Source organism: Strix aluco, chromosome 17, assembly GCF_031877795.1.
Source record: "Strix aluco isolate bStrAlu1 chromosome 17, bStrAlu1.hap1, whole genome shotgun sequence".
Classification (NCBI taxonomy): domain Eukaryota; kingdom Metazoa; phylum Chordata; class Aves; order Strigiformes; family Strigidae; genus Strix; species Strix aluco.
The window spans coordinates 17,454,536-17,482,362 of NC_133947.1; the positions used below are offsets into that span (position 1 = coordinate 17,454,536).

At 53.1% G+C, this 27,827-nt stretch overlaps 2 protein-coding genes across 7 annotated transcripts in view; both read left to right on the plus strand.

The window, feature by feature from the left end:
• RBM12 (RNA binding motif protein 12) overlaps positions 1-3,206 on the plus strand; it is a 43,835-nt gene extending 40,629 nt beyond the window's left edge. For all 6 annotated transcript variants that reach the window (XM_074842993.1, XM_074842989.1, XM_074842990.1 and 3 more), the window contains 2 exons: positions 994-1,230; positions 2,009-3,206. In XM_074842993.1, the coding sequence (XP_074699094.1) occupies positions 994-1,230; positions 2,009-2,125 (354 nt within the window). In that variant the 3' untranslated portion in view covers positions 2,126-3,206. The remainder of the gene's footprint in view (positions 1-993; positions 1,231-2,008) is intronic.
• A 3,726-nt stretch (positions 3,207-6,932) lies between these two features.
• Positions 6,933-27,827, plus strand: part of LOC141931160 (fer-1-like protein 4) — a 40,413-nt gene continuing 19,518 nt past the window's right edge. The window contains exons 1-23 of the mRNA XM_074842994.1: positions 6,933-7,044; positions 7,143-7,198; positions 8,105-8,193; positions 10,220-10,319; positions 12,537-12,628; positions 13,227-13,268; positions 13,378-13,539; positions 13,800-13,860; positions 15,122-15,253; positions 15,415-15,477; positions 16,803-16,884; positions 17,160-17,319; positions 17,538-17,721; positions 18,498-18,684; positions 18,896-19,260; positions 19,905-20,013; positions 20,775-20,973; positions 21,742-21,862; positions 22,522-22,622; positions 23,166-23,253; positions 24,545-24,661; positions 26,686-26,838; positions 27,095-27,278. Coding sequence (XP_074699095.1) covers positions 6,966-7,044; positions 7,143-7,198; positions 8,105-8,193; positions 10,220-10,319; positions 12,537-12,628; positions 13,227-13,268; positions 13,378-13,539; positions 13,800-13,860; positions 15,122-15,253; positions 15,415-15,477; positions 16,803-16,884; positions 17,160-17,319; positions 17,538-17,721; positions 18,498-18,684; positions 18,896-19,260; positions 19,905-20,013; positions 20,775-20,973; positions 21,742-21,862; positions 22,522-22,622; positions 23,166-23,253; positions 24,545-24,661; positions 26,686-26,838; positions 27,095-27,278 — 2,926 coding nt within the window. The 5' untranslated portion in view covers positions 6,933-6,965. The remainder of the gene's footprint in view (positions 7,045-7,142; positions 7,199-8,104; positions 8,194-10,219; positions 10,320-12,536; positions 12,629-13,226; positions 13,269-13,377; positions 13,540-13,799; positions 13,861-15,121; positions 15,254-15,414; positions 15,478-16,802; positions 16,885-17,159; positions 17,320-17,537; positions 17,722-18,497; positions 18,685-18,895; positions 19,261-19,904; positions 20,014-20,774; positions 20,974-21,741; positions 21,863-22,521; positions 22,623-23,165; positions 23,254-24,544; positions 24,662-26,685; positions 26,839-27,094; positions 27,279-27,827) is intronic.

Sequence of the window (27,827 nt, forward strand, 5' to 3'; positions counted from 1 at the left end):
GTGCTGATACTTGCTTTATGGTTTAGCTGTGCTGAGTATTTTTGGTTCTGCTTCTCTTTGTGTGTATGTCAAACACTTCCCACACTGTGAGGTGCTTGGTCTAGGAGATCCATTTCTTACATTTCTGAGAGTATTTTTTTTAGCCTTCCCAACACTTGGGGGAATCTTCTTATTTCTCTTTATATGTTAAATATCTCTACTTTTTCTTATAGATGAAAAACTGTTTTAATAAAGCAGCTGTCAGTAATGGGGTGCAGCCATACTAACACTTGTGCTAACTGGGTTTTGGAATTGGAAATTAATTTTTATTTTACGTGTGTCTCATTTTTTATTTTCATTTTAAGTATGTAGATAGCTGCTATAAAACAGTGGTTGCTCATTTCAGAACCAGGTACTAAACCTTAGCCTCGGGAAAAGGAAGGAAATTTTAAACACTTCACCACTTTGAAGTATTTCTCTTCTTTGTAGAAAAGCTCCTGTATTCTTCCCCTCTTGTTATCTCTAGAGCGTCTTTGTGTCATGACATTTGTCATTGCTGTGTTTTGAGATTTCTAATAGTTATAATTTAAATTATTGGTAACTAAAAAAGAAGGCCTTTTGAGTTACACTCCAGGGATATTAAATATGAAACTTTGGCCTTTTTCAGATGTCAGGAAGTAAAGCAGCATCCATCAGTGAATTTTGTATGCAGCTTTGTTGATTTAGTAGTACTTTCCTCATCTCTAGTACCTTCTGCCAATTGATGTAATTGTTCTTCATAAATTTAATTTAAGCCTCTATCTTTTTTCTAATGCAGAAGAAATCTGAAGTGCACAATGAAAGGTGTTGCATATGAAAAAATGTGAATAAACGTGTTTCTTTCGTGTTCTGGTTTTGTCTCATCCACAGTGCCATTGGATTTCTTTCTTAGAGTAAGAAATTGCTCCATTTGCCTTCAGTTATGTGAACATTGGTGTTGAACTCCCTAACTGGGTGCTTTCTAATGTTTTTCAGCAATATTTTATCTTGCTGATCATCACAGATGGAGAGATCACTGATCTAGACCAAACTAGGCAAGCGATTGTTAACGCCTCTAAGCTGCCGATGTCCATCATTATTGTTGGAGTTGGTGAAGCTGATTTCAAAGCGATGGAGTTCCTCGATGGAGACAATGGTGTGCTGAAGTCCCTGACAGGAGAGCCAGCTGCACGAGACATTGTCCAGTTTGTGCCTTTCCGACAGTTCAAAAATGTGAGTTGTCTTTAACTTTGGAAGAGTCCTGGTGCCAGTATATATGCACTTATTACATCTGAAAAATGAGCATGGGTCTAGACAAGGCAACAAGCTGCATGCTCACAGTGCAATTGAAGCTGCTTGTTGCCAGTGGGAGTTGAGATGTTTGCTTCTGTGTTCGAAACCGTGTGCCTTGTTGCAGCTCTCTTGCAGCTTTTCTTGAAGATCTCTTGTGTCACTGATTTAGCATACTATCTCTTGGCTATTGCAGAGTTAAAGGAGTAAAGGAGATGTTTTCTCTCCTGGGATGCAAACATTTAGGCAAGAAACTGAAATCGTATTGTCAGTCTCTGATGTTGAGTCCTGTGAGTGATTTAAGCTGAGATAAGTCTTCCCTGCTGTTGAAAGCAGTCCTGTCATTCCCCAGCTCCTCCTTACTTCCACTGTGGGCAGGAGCATTCATTCATTCCACATGGAACTGGGTTGAAGAGTGGAGTCAAATGAAAACCCAAACCACAAATTGCTAGTGGTTGGGGCAATTTCTCCTCCAGACCAGGGCCATATAAAGGCTGTGTGAGCCTGGGCTGAGGTGGGAGCAGTGCTTTTCATCAGCAGTGCTCACTGAGACTGACTGGAAATGTTCCTAAAATGTCCCACAGCAAGGAACTCGTGAAACAGAGTGTAAGATGTGGCAGGTGTAGGGCTGCGCTCTGTATTCTGGAAGAGAGTTTGTCACTGGGCTGATAAATCCTTTCTCTGCAGTATTTCTGATTTATTCTCCCTGTTCTCCTTGCAGGCTCCCCGGGAAGCACTTTCCCAGATGGTTCTGGCTGAGGTGCCGAAGCAGCTGGTGTCGTACTATAAATGGCAGGGATGGCCACCTGTGAAACCGCCAGAAATAAAGATGATGTAGATTGCAGCCTGACCCTGGCCACCTGCATCACTGGGGTGGAGAGAGCTGTCTGCACCCACGCTCCCTTGCACACTGTGGGGTGCTCAGTGCCTTGAGATTGTACTGTTCATACTAATTCTCTTACCTGCTTGTGCTCTGTATCTTTGATCTTTCCTGTTCCTAATTGGAAAAAATGTAAATATGGAAAAAACCACAACTGCTGGCAGTTTTTGTCACAGAAAAATAGACCTTGTTGGTTTTCTACCTTGAAACAGTGACACATCATACCACGCATCATTGCTTGGCACGGCCCATCTGCTGCTCGGTATCGGAGTGGGCATGTGCACTGAGCTGCTCACGCAGCACTGCTTCAGTGTGCAGTGTGGTAGGAGAAGTATTGCAGTCGTGCTTGCTGTAATAATACTTATCATATCTTCCTTGATTTTGTTTTTTTTTTTTTTCTTCTATCAAGCTGCCTTGGGAATAGGGACCCTTCTGTCCTGGTTGGAACCAAAGTCTTGGTTGGATGCCTGAGGTAGTTCCTGTTGTGCCTTCATAAAGTGCCAGTGTATTTTTGTACGTAGAGGTTTATTTTTAAATTTCAGTGACCATACTTCTGGAATCTTCTTTTTAATCACATTTTTGTATTAGTAAAAATTGCTTCTGTGATGGCCTGTTGCTTGGAACCCTTGTTGTAATTTAAGAACACTGCACCTTGCTTATTTGTGGGGGGATTAATGAAGATTAATCATTAATTAATTAGGGGTGGGGTGGGATTAATGAGTCACATTAATGTGACTTTCAAAATCCAGCAACTGGAATCATTGAAATAAAGGTGTTTTGAGGAGATTTCTTTGTGTCACAGAAGTTACAAAATGAAGAAATAACTATCCGTGGAACTCCAGAGGGGTGCGTCCTTGTCCTCAGGAGTGTTAAGTGTGTATTTTGTGCTCTGGGGACTGTAGAACAGGCACATGATAGCAAAGCACAGTTGCTTTGAGAGACTGGAGCTGATAGTTCGTTTCAAAATAGAGATAAATTGCACTACAAGTGGTCATCACTTTCAGTTTCATAAATAAATAATCTGCTTTGACTTGCATAACATGTCTGGACTCTCATTTCCTTTCTGGGCTTTTCCTTTTGTTTTCCAACAATGTGCATGTTTTGGTTTATGGAAGGTCTTTGCTATAGTACTAGCCTGGTGGGGATTCAGCATCTGAGTTAGCCTAGGTTGAGTGTCATCAGCTGCAAAAGCAGAGCAAGTTGTCTATCATCATAGTTTTGTTACCTGTTAGTCACTAAGACTGAACGTATATCCTGCAGCCCTGTCCTGCAGTAAGCTGAGCTGTCTCTTTACTGTGAAATTATGAAAGAACCTGTCTGTTCTACCAGGTAAACTAGGAAATGGTGAGGATACATTGGAAGACTGCCCTGATGATTCAGGCTATGACACTGGTAGGTTACAGATATGTGTGAAAGCAGAACCTGTGTTTGAATCCACATCCTCAACTAGACTAGTTGTTCTGGATGGTATCTGCCACCAAACTAGTATGTAGTTTGTTCTTGAAGGGCTGTGTGTTTAGGACTACTGCTGAGCAAAGAGGAATTGTGCAGGGTTTTATTCAAACTTAGCTTTGACCACGATGTGTTTTCCCAGGTTCCACAGCAGCAGACAGCTTCCCCTAGAGAAAGCTGGGCTGTCTCTCCTGAAATACTCCATCATCTGGCCTGCAGCACCCAATTTTCTTGCACTTAGATTCTTGAAGGAAACCAAACAACAACCTCTCCTTGAGTGGCTGCCTAAACTAAAATGTGCTACAAGTGTGGAAGAGAGGGAGGAAAACTGCCAAGTCTTCTCTGAGAAACTGCACTGTGGTTGAGAGCATCCTTTACTCATGTTTTCAGCTGCTTACAGGCTGTAGGCAGAGCTCTCCTTCCCTGTATTACATGTACAAGAAACCTAAGGCTGGTTTTTGTGTATGTGTATGGATTGTATTTTTTTTAATAAAGTGTTCTTTAAAGGATATTTACAGCAGTAGTCCTGAAGGCTCACCAATCCCTTGTTGGGACTAAGAAATACTGATGGCAGTGTGTAGTGCTTGGCTTCAATGAGTGGTTTCTTTGGCAAGATGTAAGAAGCACACTGGGACTTTTCTTTGCTCCAGCCTCGAGGGGCAGAAGATGAGCTCTGAGACAGCAGAATGCATAGTGGGAAGTCCGTTTCACCTCTCCTTTTTAAACAGTTCCCACTCAAAAGGAAGAGAGTGAATCCCCCATCTCTGTACTGGCTATGAGGAGTGGAGTCACTGTTCTACAGCTAGCTGAGGTGTCTCCAGGTGCTGGACTCATTGATGTTAGGAGAAACCTTCCCTGTCCTGGGGAGAAAGAGCCAAGATGTGGTTGAGGCAGGTCTGAGGAAGTTCTTCTCCCTGCAGGAGCAGAGGAGAGTTTGAAGGAGGTGCTGTTGATCCTCAGGTAAGTGGCTGAAATGTGAACAAGCAAAGTGACACAAGTGCTGTGGTTGTTACTTGAGAACAAGAGCTGTGCAGGTGTGGGCCCAGGTGAAGAGCCAGGGGAGTGTCAAGCTTGGGAGCTGCTGAACTGGGGCAGCACAATTTTGCCCTTTTTCTCTCACTCGGTTCTCCCCTGGGCTCCTGGTTTTAGAGGCAGTGAAGATGGCTGCTGGGCACTTTCACAGAATCACAGAATCATCTGGGTTGGAAAAGCCCTTGAAGCTCCTCCAGTCCCACCATGAACCTCACCCTGACCGTTCCCAACTCCACCAGATCCCTCAGCGCTGGGCCAACCCAACTCTTCAACCCCTCCAGGGATGGGGACTCCCCCCCTGCCCTGGGCAGCCCATTCCAATGCCTAGAACTTTGGTGAGAGGCTGAGAGGTATCTCCTGCCTTGGGCTGCCCTGGGTGTAGCTGGAATGAAGATCTACAGCATGGTTGTTGCTTGAGGTAGACTAGAGCTCAGGTTTGAGCTCAGGATTTCTTCCTCAGGAGAATGTGCTGTTCTCACCCAGTGCCAGTGCACCGCTCCCTGTCATCCCAGATCACACTCTTGCTTTATCTCCATGGTAAGCATGGGGAACACCCCAGAAGTCTCTTTACCCTGCCTTTGGCTGAGATTGAGCAAGCACCTTTCTACTTCAGTCCCCAAAGGTATTTCAGCCTCCGGCCTTTGTATAATCAAAAGCTATGGCATGTGGGAGCTCACTGGGGAGGGTTCCTCTTGCTTCTAGGACACCCAGCAATAAATAGTGGTGACATTTCATGCCAGACTATGCCATGGTACCCAACAGAGCTCCCTCCTCTACTGGGAGATAATGGTCCATCCCCTTTGCCCAGACAGCATGTTGGGCTAAGGGCCCTGGTTTGGGTCTAAAATGTTTGGTTCCCCCAGGGACTGTTTCACCAAAACTGAGGCACTGTTTTCAGGTGAATGCAAGTGATGGGACTGCTCCTGGGGTTTGAGGAAGTCACACAAACTCCACTGGGAGATGATGGCTTTTGATCAACTTTGAGCAAATACCGAACCCACCCATCAGTGGAACGCTTTGGTGGTCTGAATGTCTCACTAAACAGTCTAAATTTGCACCTCTTGCTCCCTTGCAGTAGCAGGGTGCAGGGTCAGTGCACTGAACTTTCTGGGCTGCCCTAAACTGATGGGCTTGCTCGTTTGGTTTCACAGAAGTGGTGCTGGTCTGCCGTGTTTTGCTGCTGCACTGTGAAGTGGCATCCTCCCCACTGCAGCATGTTTCCAGTGCCACCAGCGCCGCTTCCCTGCCCCTCCAGGAAGCTCTTGCGTAAGAAGGAAATAAAGGGAATAACTGCAGGGCTTGCTTAGAAGCAGCTTGGCATTACACAAGCGTGATTCACTCCTCCGTGTTTGCAGATCTGGATTAGCCACCCCGGCCCGCTGCAAGGTGCCTGTACACCGGGTGTGGATGCAGGTGTCTGGTGCTGGGCACTGGCTGGGGGAGCTGGATCACCAGGAGGAAAAAAATGCTTTCCAAATCCTGCCGAGCTTGTGATTGTACGATTGCTTTAATCTGGCCTGAATCTGTGCTCCAGAAGGGCTTCAGCATCCCTCCTTTACCAGGGCTCCTGCATCCCCCTGCACCAGCTCAGCTCCTCCGGCCCCTGGCGTTGGCTTGCTGCGGGGGGGGGGGGGGGGGTGGGGTGGGGTGGGGTAGGTGGGGGGTGAGCCGGTCTGGCGAGCACATGCTCCTGTTAGGGAGCCCAACCCTCCTAATCAGAGGGCCGTGAGCCGGCCTGGGCCTCCCTTCCCCACCCTCTGTTTGTTTTGGAGGGTTTTAACCACAGAAGCCTTGATTTTGTGCTGGAGAAGCCGCAGGGCTGGGGTGGCCAAGAGCAGAGCCTGGCTCCTGCCCTCGCCGCGGTGCTCAGTGTCCCCCAGGCCCAGCTGGGGAAGCCCCTGTCCCCGTCCCACGCGGAGGCGCGATGGCCTCTGCCGGGGCGTTTTCCCCCCGCAGCCCCGGGAAGGACCGTGCCCGCCGCCCGGCCCCAGCGCTCCGGCCGCTGCAAGGCCCGGGGCCGCCCCTGCCGAGCGCCGCCGGGCCCGGGGGCTTCTCCCTGCCCGGCGGGACCGTGGCCGCGGGGGGCCCGAGCCTGTCGCCCCGCAGGGGCCATCCCTGTGCCCGCGGCGGAAGCAGGCCCAGCGGCCGCCCCCCACCCCGCTCCGCCGTGTCCTCCGGCGGGGGCTGCCAGGCCCGCGGGGCCCCGGGGCGGGGAGCGGGCGGCCGAACCGGCCGGGCGAGTCGGGGCTGAGTCACGGCGGGCGGAGCGGGCCGAGCGGGGCCGAGCGGGGCAGCGCTGCCCGCCACCGGCTCCATGGCGCTCAGCGTCGGCGTCCGGCGGCTCTGCCGGCTGCCGGGCCACGGCGAGCGGCAGGTGCAGCTCAGCTTCCGAGGTGGGCGCCGGGCGGGCGGCGGGAGGGGGGGAGGGAGGGAGGGAGGGAGGGACGGGTCTGCCCCTCCGGCGCTTCACGCCTCCCCTCTTCTCCCCAAGGCTTCACCCAGAAGACGAGGAAGATCCGCGGCGGCGCGGAGGCCGTGTTCGGGGAGGTGAGGGCAAACGGGGGGGCGGGAGGAGCCCGGCCCATGGGACAGGGATGGGACATGGCAGCGTCCCGGGGGCAGGGGGTCCCGAGGGCAGGGGTCCCGGGGGCAGGGGGTCCCGAGGGCAGGGGTCCCGGGGTCAAGGATCCCGGGGGCAGGGGGTCCCGAGGGCAGGGGTCCCGGGGTCAAGGATCCCGGGGGCAGGGGGTCCCGAGGGCAGGGGTCCCGGGGTCAAGGGTCACGGAGTCAGGGGGTCCCGGGGGCGGCGGTCCCGGGGTCAAGGGTCCCGGGGTCAGGGGGTCCCGGGGGCAGCGCGCCTCCTGCCGCCCGCCTGCACCGTCACGGCCCAGGAGCCTGTCAGGGCCCGGCCGGGCCGGCGGTTCCCGTCGCTCATCTCCCGTCCCGCCGGGCGGCTCCGTCCCCCTGGGGAAAGGCGGAGAAAGGTTGGGGGGCAGGAGGGACCTTCCCCTCTTGCCAGCCGAAGGGGAGCCAGGTCGGGTGTCTGCTGAATCAGAGCCTCGGGGCGCAGCTTTGCGAAGTGCCAGAGCCTGGTGGCTCCTGCCCTGGGCGAGCTCTCCCCAGGTACCCCTGTCCCTGCCTGTGCCCGTGTCACCCCACAACCTGCCGGCTCAGGGACCTCAGCATCCTCCTCTTCCCAGGGGGATGATGCTCCGGCTTCCTTAGCAGCTGACCTGCGGCCCTGTGCTGCCGGTGGGGCTCTCACTGCCCCCCCATCCTTCCTCCACTCCCAGCTGCAGGGTCTGCCCTGGCCAGCAGGAAAGTAACTTCCCACCACAGCAGCTTTTTGTCACACCCGTTGGTCCAGTCACCGCAGGGGAGACCAACTGGCCACCAAACACGGGAAAGTGTGGCTGGGACGAACTGTCACCTCTCCCTGCTCTGCTGTTGTAGCTCTTCCGCTGGCCTCACTATGGGAAGCTGGTCATGGGAGAAGTGCTGTCCGTTAAGGTTTACAACTGCAGCAAGGTTTTCAGTAACAGGTAGGTCCTTTGGTTGTTGGGGTGACCGGCAGAGGTGGGGGAAGAGACGTACGGGGCTTTAAATTTTCTACTGGGAGTAGAAACTGTTTATTGGAAATTTGATGGAAGGAAAATCAGCAGGATATAAGTTACAGAAGAAGGATGGAACTGGTTTCTTCTGGTGGGGCAGCAGTGCTGTATGTATCAAGTTATAAGGGGAATGATTTAGTTGTGCCAGCAGTTACAGAGACTACCTAAAGATCCAGATCTGACTCTCAGGTGGGACAAAGGTAAAATAGGGCCCTAAAAAATAGAGCTACAGGGGCAGGACTTGCAGCAGAGTGGGGTCCTGCTCTTGCCCTGTAGATCGATGTGTTGACTGGTGACCGTGCTGCACCCAAATTCAACATGCCTATCATGGGGAAAAGCCCTGAGCCCATGGTAATATGGTTGAACCTTTAAAAAGCCAGCAATTTAAATTTAAAGGGTCAGCTAGAATTTAAAATGCTTCTAGGTGGCACAGACACATTGCTGTGAACTCAGTGGCTATTCCAGCAGTTGTAAAACACTTCAGGGAAACCCAAGGTAGAGCTGACAGATTGAGTCGTGGTGGTGGAGCAAGCAAGGGAACAGAGGCACATCCTTCCAGGACATGTGGACGCAGGGAAAGATGCCAGCTCTGATAAGCAAAATGTATGAACTGAAGGAAGATCAACAGGAACAACTTTCTAGAGGCAGCTAATAGTACAACCTTTTCAAAGCCATCACAAGCCTGCTGGAGAGGGTGTGGAGGAAACAGATGAGCACAGCACATGCGAGACACTTACAGATAAGGCCAGAGCAGAAAATGTGGCTGAACTTTGTGTCACTGTTTACTGGATGCTTTCCTTATGGGAGTTGGATCAGAGGAATTGTCTCTGACTGAAATGTCAATAGAAACTGCTATAGGACAAATAGATAAAACAAGCAATAACAAATCACCAGGACCTGATTGTGCTGGCAAAGAATTCCGATGGGAAATGACTGGGCTGGCACTGACAGCATTTATCCACACGCCTCCACTGCTGGGGAGCAGAGCGACGGCAGGTGACACGTTTAAAAGCAGGTGGTCAGCACACTGGGATGACCAAGAATAAGAGAGTATGGAAGGATGGAAGGGAAAAATTTGTTGTGCTGCTGTATTGATCTGTGGTCTCTGGGCTTCTGCATGTGCAGCCTTTCTGTGGCAGCAGCACAGAGCTGGAAAAGCTGGGGAGGAGGGGCATGAGCGGAGAGACTCCTTGAAGGTAGGAGACTAGACAGGCTCTGCGTCTCAGAGGAGAGGGAGGTGAGAGGGAGTGTGAGAGATTAGCAGCTCGCAGCTGAAATGGAGGTGACTGAGAAATGATTCCTTCTGTCTTGGTCCCGGGCAGGCAGTGGAATGCTTCGATGGTGGTTTCCAGCAGGCAGTAGGAAGCTCAGCTTCACGCAGGGCTTAGCTCGGCTGCAGTAGCACAAGGTGGGGTTAGGAGTGGCTGAATGCGATCCCATGTGCAGGGAGCCAGACGACCCTTTCCTGGGGAGAAGCCCCTTTGAAGTAGGTAAATTTTGGCCCAACTTGCTGCAGACATCCCTGCGGCTGTGGCTTTATGTCCTATTTCTGTATGTCCTTGTGTGGAGCCTCTGCTTGCCAGTTTTGTTTGGGAAGAGTCACTCCAGCTCTGCTGGGTGCCCAAACGCAGTCTGGTCCCCTTGAAGCCCAGCTCTGCTGAAGGGGAGAGCTCCTTCACGCTTGGTGGGACTGGATCTGCACAAGCCTTTAACCACGGATGGCAGCTTGGTTGCAAGCAGCTGCCTGGGCATGACTGGGGTGGAGGCACGACCTGCTGCAGGGTCAGTGGGTCTCAGGTATTTTGGCTGCCAGACTCCCTGTGGAAAGCGCTGCAACAGTTCACTGCATCTTGGAGGGGCTGAGAGCAGGAGAGTGGAGATCCTGGTACTCTCTTCCCCCAGGATGTAAGCACTGATGCTATGGACAGTATGGCTGTAACCTCTGGTTTTGTTCCAGGCTTCTCGGTACCCTTGTCCTCAGCCTTCAACACCTGAGGATGTCTGGGAGGCTGATCCTCCGGGAGGCCCTTGTTGACAGGAACCAGAGAGTCACTGGTGTAAGTCCTCTGCAGGCGGCCTGGCCAACAGCGATCAAGAAAGCTTTGTGGGAACATTGCATGGCACTTCCCAGGTGGATTTGGGGCTGAGGGGGAGCCCAAGGTGCTGCTTTGAGCCTGGGAGCGTTGCTGTGTTTGTGCTCTCTCTGCGCAGGGGTGCAGCCACTTTATACCCATCAAGTGATTCTAGAAGCATCCAGAAGTGTGTGGGGGTGGGCTGGGGCCCTGGAGACCTGCTGAGGTCCTGAATGAGCGGAGGGAGGCTTAGTAAAACCTCCCCAGGTCTGGGTGATGGATGTAGGAAGTGGTATGTCATCTGCTTCCTGCAGCACGCAGTGCACGGGTGTGGGTGTGGGCTGCTGCAGGGTGTGAAGCAGAGGGGAGCTGACGGGGGGAGGCTGAAGGTGTCAGGGTGTCTCGGGACCCCCGGTGAGCTTTTGGGTTAAACACCAGTGCTAACTGGATGGCTTAACTGTGGTCCAGGGCAGTGTGAATGGCTCTGACACCTGCCTGCCCCTCTGCTCTGCCCTGTGGGTCCTGCTCCCCTCCTGCCCTGGTGCCAGGCCTCACTGGGCCCTTCGTGCCAGCGGGAAACGAACACAACCAAAAAATGAGCCAATTCCTGCCAGCTGGGTGTGCAGGCACGGTTCGGCGCAGGGCTTGGTGCCAGGGCTGCAGGCAGGGCCGGGAGGAGGAGAGGTGGAGGCGGGCAGCCCCGCAGTGTGCTGCGCCCCTGTTTGCCCTTCCCACGAGCAGCCTGACTCATGGTGGCACGTGGGATGCAGCTCTGTGGCCACCAGACCATGAGCCCGAGTGGCACAGGGGTAGCCTTCCCGTGTTGCTGAGCTGGCTGGAGCAGGGAGCAGGTCCAGGTGGAAACTGAGCGTTTCCAGGATGATTTTTCGCCTGATGCAGCTCGCTGCATAGACGTTCGTGGCAGCAGAGGGACAGGGCTCTGCGCTGGCGATGGTTTGAGGGGCACTTACACCGCTGGCAGGTCAGAGCTGCTCTGCGGCCCAGCCCTTTGCCCCTGCCTGCCTCTTCCCCTGTGCTAACAGCAGCACTCGTGCTGATGAGCTGCTCCAACCAAAAACCAGCTGCATTCAGTTTTGCCAGGTTAGTTTTTGATTGTGCAGCGGGGGACACACGTAGAGCAGGCGAGACTGGACGCCCATCCAGGAGCAGCCTGAGACCTTCTCCCTCAGCTCAGCTGGGAAGAGACCCGTCCCCAAGGGAGAGAGGCTGTTTCAACCGCTGCTCCTTTAGCAAAGTGGGAACAAAGCCCTTCCTGCTATTCCAAGTCCTGTTCTTCTCTGGGACTTGAGTTATTTGCACCCTTTTTTCTGCTGGTGGTTTGAAGGGTTTTTATCAGAGCCTTGGCTATTCACCCAGCTTTATCTCAGACTTCTGCATCCATCCAGCCTTTGCTGCTGCCTTTCCCAGCCACTGTACTGCCATTTCCTTGGGCTGTATTTCTTCTCCCAGAAACACGTGTTCCAGGGACTGAGCTATGAACCCAGCTTGTACATCCCCTTCGGCCTACTGAGAAGTGGCACCCTTCGTCGCTCCAATTTTAGCCTCTGCTGGGAAATTCTTGTGTGTTTGTGTTGTTTTGAGATCAGGGTGGTCACCTGCAGACCAAGTGTTCTCAGACCTGTGCTGGCTGTGCCGATAGCCATCGTGCCCCATACTTCTCTTTCATCACTAATGCTAAGTCCATGTCTCTTGTGATGCAGACTCCGGGTGTGCTTATGGCTTCCGTGGTGTTTTAAACCAAGCTGCCATGCCTAGGGACGCTCTGCCAGCTGTCTCGTGCCTTCCACAGAGAGACTGCTCCAAACCCCTGTCCATTAGTTTGCTCTGCTGCAGGGCTCTCCCCACTTTCCTTGCCAAAAGTGCCCTGAGACAGCTCTCAGGGGCCTCTCCGTGGTATATTTTAGATTTGGAAACTTGAACCAGCTTTTATTCAGTGAATCCTGGATTTTGGAAAGCTGAAGGGGAGGGATTTTGGTTAACTCTAGCTTGTTGATGGGGGCAGACAAGGAGACTCTGGAATAAATAGACTTCTTGTGGGGTTGTGACCCTTTTCCTTCCCCTTCTTTCCACCAGTATCTCACTTCTTTGTTTCCTCCATGCTCCCCTTCCCCTTTTATGTGACATTTCTGTAGTTGTTTTGTGGCTGCCAAGCTCTCAGGCAGCTTCATTTTCTGTTTGTAGATCTACATTGAGTTGGATTTGCGCTACCAGCCTCCAGATGGCTCAGCTGGGACCTGGGTTGAAGAGGACTTTGCCTATGAGATGAAAGACAGGTATTGAAATCCAGAGAGGAGCAAATTTCCAGGCAGCTTGTACAGCTGCCTTTGCCAGTAGCAGCCTTTGGGGTGCAATCCAGCCTTATTTATTCTCCACCTCTGGCCAGGCATCTCTGCTCTACAACAGCAATAAGTGAGCAGGGCTCTTGGAAAGAAAATACTTTGTCTTCACAAAGAGCCTGTGACTGCAACAACCCACTGCACCCTGGGAGTCCTTTCAAACCCAAGAGCGTTTCTGCAGCCTTTCTGGCTGACGGGAGCAAGACTTTGTGGTTGCAAAGTTGCAGAGAGCGTGGCTTTGGCCTGTAGAGCCCCCAGGCACCCTGCACATAGGTGGTGCCAAAAGCCAGGGGAGGTGTGGGTGTCTGGATGGACAGGATGACAGGCAGCAGCAAGGCTTGGGGAGTGTCACTTCTGGAGTGCCAGAGGCAAAGCAGCAGGCACACAGGGTGGACAGTGGAGGAACGCTTAGGAGGATGCTTGTGTCCCTGCCAAGAGCCAAGCAGAAGCATGGCTCTGGCACTGTTACTTAAATACATCAGTGAACAGCTGCAACATGCTTGTTTTTTCAGCAAAGCATCTCTTTTTCTTACAGTTCAGAGTTAATCATCCGCAATCCTGGATTTGAGGAGCTGGAGTAAGTAGCCCTGCTTGAGTGTATCAGCTCACCCTCCCAGGTGGAGGGGAGCACACAACCCGCTCGTCAGGGCTGACGATGCGACGGGTGATGTGGGGGGGGGTTGCAGGGCAGCCGAGGGACCGAGAGCGAGTGAACTGGACAGGAGGGCCGCTGCGCTGGGCAGGAAGCTGGCAAAAGGCCTGGAGACTGATGAGGAAGAGGAGGAAGAAGATTTCTATGATGTGTCTGAGGTGGAGGTCTCAGGCATTGTCTTCAGCCCTGTGAAGAGGTATCCATGGCTTGCTCTTCTCTCTTGCCCCTTCTTGGGCCCTGGGGTGGGAAGTGCCAGCTCATGGGGGAATCCTGCATGTCTTGGCATTCTGCTTCTGCAAAATGTCAGAAATCTTCAATATCCAATGGCCCCAAGCAGGGACTGCTGGGGATTTGCTCATTCCCGGGGCAAGGGTTTCCATTGCTTCCCTTGGTGGGGGCTTGCTCAGGTCCATGTGGATGAAGAGACCTACTTACTTGGGTTGTTTTTCTGTGCAGCCGCTCCAGACTTTGCTCCGCACGGGACCTCTTTGCCACCCCAACCCCGCAGAGCTTCCAGGTACTGCAGAGTTGGGTGCCTGTCCTTGCAGCCACCTCTGGCCCTGCAGCTGGTCCCTCGCTGCCCTGCTGCAGGCCTGGGCTTCTCCAGTTGCCACATACCCCATCAAGGCCTCTAGCATGAAGACATCCATCTTCTTGCTTTGTGTGGCTTCCCTGAGCAAGGTGTGAGATTCCCTAAATGAACTGCATCCATAAGTGCTGGCTTCAACATCAGCCAGCCCAGAGCAGAATTTCTCTGTGGGCCATGTATTTAGCTATGGATGTACAGGAGAAGGGGATCAGCCTGGCAGCCACATGTGCCACTGCAAAACACTGCCTGAGCAGAGCTTTGGAGAGCACCTGGGCAGGGCTGGTGCCTGCCAGCTTCCTCAGGGCCCTGCCTGAGTCCCCAGGAACATCTGTGGGACATGGCTGGGGGTGGAGGGAGGGCTGCTGCAAGGGGCTTTCTTGGAGGTGCCGGGAGGCTGGTATGAAGCTGTGGCTCTGGCCGATGCTCTGACATCAGGTTTATTTGAAACCACTGTGAAATGGAGTTCAGTCCCATCATTCTCCCCTGCAGATTTCAGGGCAGGTCTCCCAGCCTGGCTATGGATTTAAACCCTTCCCTGGTTCTAAGTAAACGTGGACTCACATTTGGGTCTCCTGCTTTTCAGGGCTGGGTCCTATTGACCAAGCAGGAAGCTTTTGTGGGGGTGGAATTTCCTACCATCATTTTCTTGAAGCTGTTATTCTTTACCTTAACAACTGCCTAGTGGCTTGTACTGAGAGCAAATGTGAGAACATTTCTCCCATATCTCGGACTCGTAAACAGTCACAGCAAATGAGAAGTCACATTCCAGTCTCTCCAATGGTGTCCATCTCAGTAGGATTCAAAGAGAAATATTGGCAGAAGATACAAAGAGCATCTTTGCCAAGATGCTCTGTAGACCCCACCATGTGGGAGCAGTGGGTTTGCATCCCCTTGGGATTAGGAACCGAGTGGGGACAGTGCTGCTGGGGAGGCTGCTTTTGCCAAAGGTGCTGAGGACTTAACATTTCATTTCCTTGCTTGTCTGAAAGAAACAAATATCTCAAATACCATTTTGGTTTGTCCTGGCCGTAGCAGATTCCAGCAGCCATGCTCTTGCGTGCCCCGAGTGTCCACCCCTATGGCGAGAGGGCTCTGCACGTTTGTGTACTGGTATTGCCGAGACAAGCTCAGGATGGAGCTGGAAACGAGGAGAGTGCTGACCCAAAGGTCTTCTCCCACATTTTCTCAGGTTGGGATTAATATCATTGAAGCGCAGAAGCTGGTGGGGGTGAACATTAACCCCTTCGTGGTAGTCAAGGTTGGAGAGGAGAAGAGGCACACGGCGACGCAGAAGTCGACGAACTGCCCCTTCTACAATGAAGTATGTGATACGGACAGAGGCTCTGTCTTTGCCCTACCAGTGTCCCAAGTGGCTGGGGCCATCCTTGCAGGGGATGCTTGGGATGCTGCTCTCTCAGGCGGAGGCGCTTGTGTGGCCATGTTGGGAGCCTGGGGCTCAGCTGTCTTGCTCTTCTCTTGCAGTATTTTTTGTTTGAATTCCATGAGCCAAGGGACATTTTATTCCACAGACTCATAGAGATCTCGGTAAGTATGTCCTCCTCTATCCTTCGTCGGTAACTAGCACAGCGTGATGCTTCTGCGTGTAGATGCTGGGAGTGATGAGCAAAGCAAGGGTACCATTACCAGCCAGGATTTCCAGCCAGAGGCACAGAATCACAGAATCATCTCGGTTGGAAAAGCCCTTGAAGCTCCTCCAGTCCAACCATTAACCTCACGCTGACCGTTCCCAACTCCACCAGATCCCTCAGCGCTGGGTCAACCCGACTCTTCAACCCCTCCAGGGATGGGGACTCCCCCCCTGCCCTGGGCAGCCCATTCCAACGCCCAACAACCCCTTCTGCAAAGAAATACTTCCTAAGAGCCAGTCTAAACCTTCCCTGGCTCAACTTGAGGCCATTACCTCTTGTCCTATCGCTTATTACTTGGTTAAAGAGGCTCATCCCCAGTTCTCTGCAACCTCCTCCATCTGCCCAGCAGAGAGACCAAAGGGTCTTCCTTTGGCCACCGTGGGGCAGAGACCCAGCCCCGCTCTGAGCTAGCGCTGGGCAGTGCTGCCTTCCCATCTCCTCCGTGTCAGGTTTTCTCTGCATCCAGTGGCTGAAGTGGGGTCTCTGGGCAGTTTCTTGCCCATTGCCTTGCGGCCCTGCTGTTTTGGGGGTGATTTCCTGCTGCCCCTTACCCTGGAGGCTCCTCCTGCAGGTTGTGGAGGCAAATGACTGTGTGAGGGGAGCTCAGCAGTGCTTGTAGAAAAGTCCAGGCAGGCAGAGAGCAGTCTTCAGAAATTCCCTGGACCAAAGTGCACAGGCTTCCCCAAGACATGGGGCTTTTCTGAAGATAGCTGAATGCAGCCAGCACCCCCTTTACCACACAGTCTCCAGCGCTTTCCCTGTGAAAGGCTGCATGCCTCTTCTGCTGGTGTGGGTTCAGCAAGCCCTGAGCAAAGCTCAAGTTCTGGGAGGGACACTAGCCTGGTGGGCACATGGCTCTGCCCTGACCCAGCAGGATATGGGCATAGGAATCTCTGTGGGAACGCAGGTCTGCCCTTGGTCTGTTCTAGGGGTTCCTGCTATCCGGGGCTAGCAGAAGAAGCTGGATTGGTTGCACATGAATATGCCTTGGCCTGGGTTTGAGTGAGGGCTGTGGGCTGGTGGGCTTTGTGGGAATGGTTGGGCAGGTTTGTCCCAAGGCTAACTCAGATGGGTCGGTGTGCATGAGGAGCTCGCAACCACTACCTGAATGGTGTGTTTTAATGGGCATCTCTAGCAGTCCTGTCCTCCTCAGCAATGTCTGGATGTGTCACCTGGCTGCCTGCATCTCTTGGTGCTCAGGGGGATTTGTGCTGTCTGCAGGTTTTTCACTCAAAGATACCATTTCTGGAAATGTGCATAGGAACGTTCAAGATGGATGTTGTGACGGTGTACAGCCAGCCAGGTATGACCAACTGCACTGCATACCTGCTCCCTGACTGTGGCTTTGTCTGAATCTGATGTTTCCTTCGTGCTCTGCTGGGTCTGGTGAGGACCCTGGCTTTAAAGACCTTAGTTCACATGAGGACCAGCACTTGTTTCTCCTCCTGGCTGTCTGAGGGCTGGTGACACTTCCTGCACCTTCAGAGGCAGGGTCAGAGCAATCTTTGTGCAGACACAGTCGGGATGTGAAATGGTAACCTGGGCTCTCCACAGGGAACTCCTTCCCTTCCCTCTCAGATCACAGGTTTTTCCAGAAGTGGGCTGTTATCAGTGACCCCACGGACACCCGGGCAGGTGTGAAAGGCTTTGTGAAGTGCAACATCTCCGTCACTGCACGTGGGGATGTTGTGGCCTCCCTTCCTACCTCCTCCAGCAGCAGGGATGAGGACATTGAAAGGTAGGTGCAGTGTGCTCTTGCATGGCCCTGGGGAAAACAGTCATGTCTCTCTTCACACTACCTTTTTTGCCCCCTTTTTCCCCTCTTCTGATGGGGAAAGACCCAGGGAAAGAGACGTGTGGTGGGTCAGGATCCAAACCTCCTGCCAGTCAGGGCATTTCCCAGCATTGTGTTTCCTGGGCTCCAGGAGAGAGCCAGAACATGATTTTTTCTTTCAGGAACCTGCTACTGCCTAAGAGAGTCCCTGCAGAGAGACCCTGGGCCAGGGTCTGCATTAAGCTGTATCGTGCCGAGGGCCTGCCCAGCATGAGCGCGGGCATCATGGGTGGTTTCTCCAAGATCATAGGGGAGAAAAAAGTCTTTATTGACCCATACGTGCAGGTCTCGTTCTGTGGGCAGCAGGTGAGTCTGCTGGGGGGTCTGTGTGGGGCCAGGCTGATCCTCCCGTGGCTGTGTGGCAGCGTGCACTGGGCTGATGCTGCCAGGACCCTCCCTGGGACACAGCAATCCCACCAGAGATAGGCTGGGAGAGCCCAAGTCTTGCTGTCTTGGGCAGTGGCCTGCCGTGTGGATGTGGATGCGTGGTGTCTGGATGAGGAGGCTGTCAGGGGACTTCTGTCTCTGCAGAGAGCTGTACGGGAGACGGCCCCAGCCCTGAGCACAGCTGCTGGCTGAGCTAATGGCAGTGCAGGCAGAGATTTCATATCCCTAAACATAGGGAGAGGGTCAAATAAATCCTGTAGTAGAAGTCCTCTGTACCAGGCTGGACTTAGCTCGACACCCTTGGGAAAGTTTACTGAGCCGATGGCCCTTGTCTTGCACTCAAGCCCAGGGTTTCTGGTCCTATCATATCCATTAAGATGAGACTCAGTCCCTGGGCAGCCTGGTGGGCCTGGGGGTGCTCCCAGGGGACCCTGCCACACCTCTGGGGTGTGGTGGTGCTGCCCACTTGCTTCCAGAGTTTCCCTTGGCGGTGCAGGGCACAGCCAGGGTCTTGGGACAGCCCAAGCTTGATGAAGCACAGAGAGCAGTTGCTGGGATGGGGCACCAGCAGGGACACTGCCACCTCCAGAGCCTGCCTGGAACCATCTGCAGGTGGGACAGGAGGACATGCCATTCCCAGAGAGGCTCTGGCTACTGGCTGGGACTGCGTGGCTTTCACACCTTCTCCTTCCCAGGGGGAAACATCGGTGGAGACCAACACCACTGAGCCTGAGTGGAACGAGCAGATCAGCTTCATTGAGATGTTCCCACCTCTGGCCAGGAAGATAAAAGTCCAGGTGCTGGATGATGCCAATGTTGGTGATGTGGCCATTGCTACCCACTACATTGACCTGCATCAGATCTCAGACCCTGGCAGGAATGGTGAGGCCTGGCACGGCTGCCCCCAGAGCAGGGCATTCTGGACAGCCCCATGCCATGCACCCTCTGCTTGGCCATGGGGGTCTCCTGGAGGTGGGAAGCAGAGGTGGCTGGAGGACGCTCACATTCCTGTGTCCTGGGATGTCTTCTTGGGGGAAGGTCTCTCTGCAGCAGCACCCTGTGGTGTAATTAGACCCTGTACCTGTTGCTGCAGGCTTTAACCCCACGTTTGGCCCAGCCTGGGTGAACCTGTATGGCTCCCCCCAGAACTCGGCTCTGCGGGACATCCACAAGGACCTCAACGAGGGCATGGGCGAGGGGATCTTTTACCGCGGGCGCATCCTCATGGCCATCACAGTGGAGATCTTTAGCAGCCCCAGTGTGGCAGAGAGGAAGCTTGGGGACAAGACAAAAGGTGCCCTAAGCAAACTGAAACTGAAGAAGAAAAGTAAGAAATCCAAGGAGAAAGCCAAAGAGCTGAGCCAGCTGCAGGGAGAGGAGGAGTCTGGGGCTTCTCAGGAGGCCGAGCAGCCCGGGGAGGTTATTGTGGAGGTGGAAGAGCTTCATCCGCTCCCTGAGGTGAGTCCTGCTGTGCTGGCGTGGCTGACCCATGCCATCCAGCAGCGTGCATGGGCCTCATGAGGAAGAGGCAGTGGGATCACTTGCTGGTGTAACAGTGCCAGAGCAAACCCAGCCTGCCCATTGCTGGGCCATCCAGGGCTCTCTGAGCCTCTGCAAGGGCTGAGGCCACACCCTCAGCCTCCCACAGTAAAGCTGGAGCATCCCCACATGCGCTGCCTTCCTGGTGCAGGATGGACTCTCACATGGGTGTTATTCCCAGAGCACAGCTGCCTTTGAGCATGTACTTTTTATCCCCTGGAGCCAGGGAGCTGTCATCTGGCTCTGGGTCTCTACTTGTCCTGGGAAAGGCAGGCAAGATGCAGCTGTGTTAGTACAGTAACCACCCCTTAACCTACAAACCTGCTCAGTGGCTTCACACAAGCACCAGCCAAAGCCTGGTGGCTCTGCACCAGCCCCCTAGGATTTCCAAGAAAACTTGTCCCATGTCTGGCAGCCCAGCGGTGGTGACCTCAGCAGCATCCCACTGATGTCCCTTGGGAGGGGTGGCAGGCACCGGCCATGCCCTGGTGCTCTCTGAATTTCTGCTGAGGCAGTGTTTTGGCACAGGAGGCTCTTGGGCTGATTTCTGTCTCCTTGCTCAGAATGCACTGGGGAGGAAGGAGGAATTCCTCCTCTTCGCTGCCTTCTTTGAAGCCACTATGATGGACTCCTCTCTCAGCTCCAAGCCTGTCAGCTTTGAAGTCTCTATAGGTGGGTATTCCCCAGAACCCTCTGTCCAGAAACTACGGGAACAGTGTGAATCTCCCTCTGACAGCCCGAGTCAGCACTGCAGAACTAAGGTGCCAGCCCTTGCAAAGTTTGTGCCTCCAAGAACTCAGGAAGGATGGGGGGTGAGGCCAGGGAGTGCGCACAGTGCTTTGATGATTACCTTAAAAGTCTGGATGCTCTCCTATGGGATTGGAGATTTGCAGTATCTGTATGAACTGCCTGTTTGGGAAGAGTGGTTTGAAACTCTCCTGGGAAGTCGGGGTGTGAAGAGGTAGAAGGGTTTGGAAGCAAGAAAGGGAAGCAGAGGAGGGGAAGCTGGGATTCTGGGCTTGGCCATGTGGTGCTGAGGGGCTGCAACAGTGGGTGGTGGGGAAACTGGTAGGAGACCAGGTCCAAGCCCCCTAAGCTGGATGGGTGGAGATGCTTGATGTTGAGAAGTCTTCCTGAGTGACTGCTGCTGACCCCAGTGTAGGAGTGTAGATGGCAATTAGCAGGCATTTGGGGGAGCTGGTGGAACTTGGAGGCAGGCACAAGGACTTCTTTGCGTTGTCCAGCTCCCTCTCAGACCTCCTGGTTGTCCATGTGATGCTCGATGGTTGGATGCTACTGAACTGCTAGTTCCAAAAGCAGTGTGTGCCCATGTGCTTCTTTTGGCAGGATGATTGCACTCTGATTTTGCAAGCTAGCAAACTTGTTTAACAGTGATCCCACTTGTCTGTTTACTGTTTAATGCTTAACTTAAGGAAACTATGGCAAAGCTGAAGAGGTTGTGACCAAAGTAGGGAGAAAAGTGGAAAAGGGAGAAGTGAAAGAAGAAAAGCAGCATTTGCTGGACCCTGGTTCAGATGGTGAGCTGGATGTTGATGTCCTGGCCCCAGCTTCAGCAGCACTGAACAAGTCGGTGACGAAGAGCCAGAGACCAGAGCCCATGGAGTATGACAGGTGAGTCTTTGTCCTTTTTTCCCACTTGCCCTGGTCCTGCCCAGCTTCCCAGGTTGGTTATTCCAGATGTTGTTAGAGGTCTGCTCAGCAAAGCAAGTGCTGTGCAGGTGTTTCTCCTCTTTGCAACCCTGCAGCTTGCCATGGCCTCGCTGACTGCTGTTGCCCATTAGCCCTACAGGCCCTACAGCGTCTGCTTGATGTGTGCAGGTGGCCAAGGACAGGGCCTAAGGGAAACTGTGACCCATCAGTAACAGCAGTTCTTTTTCTGGTTAACAAGCAGCATCCTAAGGGCTTGAATCCAGTGAGGAGGAAGGAAAGGAGTACTCCAGCACATGCTGTCCTATGTTGGGCAGGCAAGACACATACACAAGCTCTTCTGGTGATATGTTTGCTCTGGGAATGCTGCCTGGTTTGTCCCACAGGCCTGGCAATTTCTTGGTGTTTGCGTTGTGAGCTCTGTGCCTGCTACTAATCAGTCGCATAGCAGCAAGAAATCTCGGCAGCATCCCACACTCCCATCAGCCTCATTCATCTGGGCACGTGCTGCTCTCTCTGCTAGAAACCCTGAGCACTAGTTTGAGATGGCAAAGGGCAGATCCAGCAGCTTGCATCCATCTCCGTGCTACAGGGCCCAAGACAAGCTGTTCTCTGTGAGGAGGACAGAGCCCAGACACTGCCCCTGTGCTGGGTGTGCAAGCACTGCATTGTGACATGACATGTGCTTTCTGCAAACAGCAGCTGTAACCTTCTGTGCCTGCTGCCCTTTAGGTCATACAGCTGCCTGCCCATGATGCATGAGAAACCCTGCGTGTACGTGTGGAGCTACTGGGAGGATCACACCTGGAGACTCTGCATTTCCAACTGGATTGTCAAGCTGGCAGAGCGCCTGGTAGCGTGTTCAGGGTGTCTGCGGCATGGTCCTCCTGGTGTGCTTTCCTTGTAGCACATGCAGTTGCTCTGTGAGACGTTTGCCTTAAACATCCTCACCCCCCGTGCGAGTCCATGTCTCTCGCAGGGCTCCGTCCCACCTGCCCTTCAGGCGTGGGACAGGGCAGTGAGTGCGGAGCTGCTGCTTGTGCTGTGCCACAGCCTGGTGGAGGCTCCTGGAGGTGTGAGTGATGCCACATCTGTGATAAAAAACTCCTCTGCTGCCAGTCCTGAGCTGCATGTGCACAGGGGAGATGCTGCTGCCAGCAGACTCCGCCTCAGGCTGTTATCTGCGGGGGGGGGGTGTGTGTGTGTGTGTGTACAGTCTCTTCCAAGGGGCTTGTCTTTCTGTTTTGGGCTTAGAAATCCGAAAGCTGAGCTTTGCTGGTGTGTTTCAGTGGGTGCTCAAGGACTGAGACAGAAGGTGTTTTAACAACCAGTGTTAAGGTTATTCCCAGGCTCCAGAGAGTCCCTGGTAGCACAGCACTGACCTGCAGTACTCTCGCGATCCCCAGCTCCGCAGAAGGGCACAAGCCATTTGTGGCAAACACATCCTTGCAATGTTTCACTCTGACCCCACAGCCAGGCACAAGCTCCTTGAATGTTGTGCTTTCCCCACAGGAGCAGGGGCTGGACAGCGTGGAGAAGCTTGTGAGAAGGCCAAAGGCTAAAGCAGAAGAGAGGCTCAGAGAAGTGCTGGAGGAATTTGTAGCTGGATGCAGGTTAGCATGTCCCTGATTTCCTAAGGTTTCTTGTTCTCAGGATAGGGGGTCGTAGCACGTTCTGCCTGGGCTGTGTGTAGCCTGCTCTCTTGTCCTCTTGAGATGGATGAGTGGAAGGAAACCAGGATGACTCAGGGAAAGGACCCTGCAGCTCTTCAACCTTGGAGAGGAGACCCCAGTCCTGGGAAGCACAGGGACCTCAATGTTCCTGGACTCCTTGGTGTTTCCTAAATGTTAGGACATTTCCTTCACTCTCTTCAATCATGAAGTTTCAATCACTGCCGCTGCCTGGTGGGGTCTTCAGTCCCCAGCCCTGTGATGGCAACAGTAGAGAGGGAGCTTCAGGTGCTGAGCAATCCCCGGTGTACCTTCCGAATCACAAAGCTTGCAGAAGAGAGGGCATTGCAGAGAGGGGGGTTTCTGATGCATCCGGATTAGTACCAGGGAACTGGAGCTTGTGCCCCTGCTGTGTGAGCTGTGCTCTGCCTGCTGGGTGCAGAGGATGTAGAGGATGTGGAGCCTGTGCTGCTTTTCTCATTGCAGGCAATATTCACTCAGCGCAGAGAGAAAAACTATGGCACATCCAAACAACCTCGACAGATGTCGGACGAAATACCTGATGCGCAGCATTGTAAGCTGTGGGGCTTGGTGGTGGTGGTGGTGGTAGCCCATGCGATCCCTGCTTTGGGGGGTACTTCTGGAGGACCAGCTAGCGTTGATGCTAAGAAGGAAACCTGGAGCTCAGACTCATGGTATCAGTCGTAGGCTTTTACTGCAGCATCTCCCACTTCTGCTCAGAGCAATAAAGTTTCCAGCACAGGGAACAGAGGCAGGGACTGGCCATAGCTGCCTCCAGCTTTATGCAGATGCTGTGCCCTGATGCCATCCTTCCTCTCCTATGGGGCATGTGTGGCTGAGCACATGCATGTTGCTGCCCTGTAGGTTGCTGGAGGCCTTTTGGTGCAGACTATTCCTGCAGGCAGTTTTAGGGAGCTCACTGACACCCACTGCCCCTGGAAACTCAGCCCGTAGGCTAGGTACCCATCCAGCAGATCTAAAACCAGCCATCCATCTGCCTGTCCCTGGAGAGGGCAACATCTAGGCACTCATAACCCTGCAGACAAAGCCACCTCGCTGAATGAGAGCACAGTTACATACCCTCCAGCACAGCACAGCAGAGCATGGCTGTAGTCATAGTCCCCATCAAGCTACAAAGCTTTGAAAGACTGACCAAAATGCAACAACAGCAGCAGGAAGTAAAATTTAGGCACATCTGGGTCCCAGCTCCCTTCCCTCTGCCTCCCCACACATCATCACCTGAGCTATGGTGAAGGTACTCTGCTAGAGGATGAAGGTGAAGGTACACTCTGAGAGGACCAGCCCAAGAGATGAGGCTTCTGGCCTTGTCAGTTTGCACCCTGAATTCCTTCTGGATTTATTATTAGTTTTGGTTCATCACAAAGTCTCTCCTCAGATGTGGACACGAAAGCTCAGCCCTGTCTTCCAGTTTTCTACATCATATTCCCATACTTCTGTGTCCCTAAGTTGCTCCTTGTGCATAGCCTCCCCCAGGCACTATCTGGAGCCTTAGACTACCAGTGTCTGAAATGTTTATTCCTTACGTATCTTTCGGCCCCAAATGATGTAAAAGCTCATGGACTTCTGTTACTGGCTGGTATTGGCAGAACTGATGGGTTACTGGAGTCTCTGATTCTTGGCACCCTTCACTAAATGTCTCATGGCAGGTTCATGGAGGTTTGCTCCCAGCAGCTGGGGGTGAGCCGTGGTGGAGGTCAGGGTGCGGTGGGGCAGGATGGGTGCAATCAGCACACGGGTATTTCCCCGCAGAGCCCCTGTGAGGGGTGCCAGTGTGGCGTGCCTGGGTCACAGCCGGGCGTGTGACGGCTGTGCTCTCTGTTCAGATCCTGTATGCCAAGCAGGGGCTCCGTGTGAGGCGGCGGCTGACTCGAGCCAATGTCAAGGAGAAGGTTAAGGAGACAAGAAAGGTCCTGGCAAAGCTGCGTTTTTTGGCTAAAGAGGTACAGCTGCTCTCAGGGCACCCTGTTTCTCAGCAGGAGTGGGTACGGGCAAGGAGAGGGCACTGAGCTGGCTGCTTGGGCTCTTGCAAACCCGAGTTGAGGCTTTCCCTCTGCTGTCTTTCCTTGCTGTGTGAAATCCCAGGTTTCAGCTGTTGGAAATTACCATATTTCATGTAATGGTTCTTATGAGGGATGAGGCTTGGCAGCTTTGCAGGTCCCTTGGTGACGGAGCAGGGGTCCAAGCAGCTCAGTGGTGGGTTGGAAGCAGAGCTGGGCCAGCTCCAGGCCCCCTGGACCTCCCTGCCCACTCTGCCAGCCAGCCTGAGGCTGTGCCTACAGTGGCGCTGCAGGCAGCCTGCCTGGGAAAACAGTCTTGTCTGTGCTGCTGCACTCCCACCAGGGACTGGCCCTGGACACTTTCTGCAAATTCAAACTTACATTGAAATAAAGTCTGTCATCCATACCAGACACTCCATTTTCAGAGTTTCACTGGCTCTTTTTTAAGTAACTCTGGAAAATCAGTGCGTTTGTGTAGTGTAAATCAGAATGCAATGTTTGCTGGAGTTAGGTTTGCAGTTTGGAGAAGTCTTTAACTTAAGTAAAGGCAAATGATTTTCACACCTTTAGCAGTGTGAGGGTAGACTTTAACATGAACAAGATGCCACCCCTCACATCACCAGGAGGAGAAGCTGTCCTCAGGCTCTAGCCTCGAAGGCTGGCTGCAGCGGGTTCCCCAGACAGGGAGGAACCTCCTCCCATTTTGCCCCCTGCGTTCAGGTGGGAATGTTGCTGTCTCTGTGGAATCATGCCTGCACGCACACTTGCCACTTTCAGTCGCTGCTTGAAGGCTGGTGTTCCTGGTTTGGCTCAGTAATAAATTGCTTGAGCTACGTGTGTACTGAAGATTGCAAGTACAAGTACCAAGCACAAGTGCTTGGCAGGGAAACTGAGATGGGGAAGAGAACTTAGGTTAGAGTTTAGAAGAAGTCATTGCTTCCATCTGTGCATTTGCTTTATTGAAGTCCTGCTCTCAACCTGGGCACTCATGTTGCTGGGATGCCAGCTAACGTAGTTCTTTCTCGTGGATCAGCACTCGGGTTCCTGTCAGAGGGGTGGGGGAAAATGCCACTTCTCCAGTCTTGTGGCTGCTCCCTCTCCCCAGCACAGCATGGGGTTGAGTGCATCCCACTGGTGTTGACTGAAGAACAAGGCGGGTCACAGATCCCTCCAAGAAACCTCCTGTGCTGGTTTTGGCTGGAATAGAGTTAATTTTCTTCGTAGTAGCTAGTATGGGGCTATGTTTTGGATTTGTGCTGAAAACAGTGTTGATAGTACAGAGATGTTTTTGTTATTGCTGAGCAGATATTGCAGGGCTTGGGCAGATTCAAGGCCTTTTCTGTTTGTCGCCCCCACCCCACCAGTGAGTAGGCTGAGGATGCACAAGGAGTTGGACAGCTGGGCCCAGCTGACCAAAGGGCTATCCCATGGATTATGGCATAATGCTCAGTGTATAAAGATGGGGGAAGAAGGAAGGGGAGATATTTGATGGGATGGCATTTGTCTTCTCAAGTAACCATTATGTGTGACAGAGCCCTGCTTGCCTGGAGATGGCTGAGCACCTGCCTGCCCATGGGAAGCGGTGAACGAATTCCTTGTTTTGCTTTGCTTGCATGCGTGACTTTTGCTTTACCTATTAAACTGTCTTTATCTCAACCCACGAGGTTTCTCACTTTTACTCTTCTGATTGTCTCCCCCATCCCACTGAGGGGGGAGTGAGCGAGTGGCCATGGAGGGCTGAGCTGTTGGCTGGGGTTAAACCATGATACCTGCAGAGCTATACTGCAGGGTGGAGGCTTCCAGAAGTATGTGCCCAGCATTAGGCCCTTCATTTGCTTCTGGATCTCCAAATTGCCACGCAGCCAGCGGTCCCTCCTGCGAGGAGATGAAGCTTTCACCGTGTCAGTGGAGGGAGGACAAGATGTGCTGTTTCTCTGCTGTGACATTGCTCTCTTTCCTCCCTCCAGCCCCAGTGCACCCTCCCTGATGTGCTCATCTGGATGCTCAGCAACAACAGGCGTGTGGCGTATGCAAGAGTTCCCGCACAGAACATCCTCTACTCGGTAGTTGAAGAGGAGAAAGGCAAGGACTGTGCGAAGATCCAGACTGTCTTTATGAAGGTAGGTAGTTTTATACCAAAACAGTGTGCTCTTGCTTGCTTCGTGCTGCTTCTCTCTCTTTGCTTTCAGCCCTCCTTCCTGAAATCCTGCAGGTCACAAGTAAACACAGCTCTTACTCCACCACTGCCTTTTGCCTCTGCCAATGTGCTCCTCCATCTCCTGTGCTCTTTGGTTGGTCACTGGCTGATAGTGATCATCTTGGTCTGAATGGAGCATGACTGAGATCAGAAACCTGCTGAACCTCCTGTGCTTTCAGGTCCCTGGCTTACATACTGGTGAGATCTTTGCCAAACTGGAAATCTACATGTGGCTTGGGGTAACCAAATATGCAAAGAACTGTTTGACAGAGCTGCCTGAGGAGTTCAAGTACCTCTCTGAAAGCGGACAGGAGATAGCCCAGCTCTCGGCGTACAGCCCTCCCAGCCGGCTCAGCAGAGATGGTGAGTGCAGATGCCACTTTTCCATGGCTTAACCATGAGCAGGAGAGCAGAGAGATGAGAGGTCCTGCCCCAGGGTCAGTGTCCAAGGAGTAGGACCTGATTTATCACCTCCATGTCATCTCCAACGCGTGAGTGGGACAGGCAGGTCCAGTTTGCTCTCATGAGGACGTGTTTGCACCTCACAGCTGGAGCAGCAGCAGGACAGCTGCTTTGTAGGCACCGAATGTGCTGCCAAGCTGGCAATGGGCATGAGGTCTGCCCCTCTGCTGAGGCCTGGTGGTGCTCCCCCACAGCAGATGCTCACAGCAGATCATGGCATATTTGACATGTCATGTCCTTCCCAGAGCTGTCTGGGGAGCCCACTGATCTTGTCTTGCTTCGTCAAACCTTTTGAGATGTGCTGGCCTTCTGAGAACCACAGTGAGTGCCCCTAGAAGTGGTACCCGCTCCTTGCAGGATGTGCCCTCTCCTACCTGGCTGGCCCTCTTCTCATGCATTTTTTTGGCTTCACACGGGGCTGGATTGGGGAACTGGGACCTCTTTTCTTTT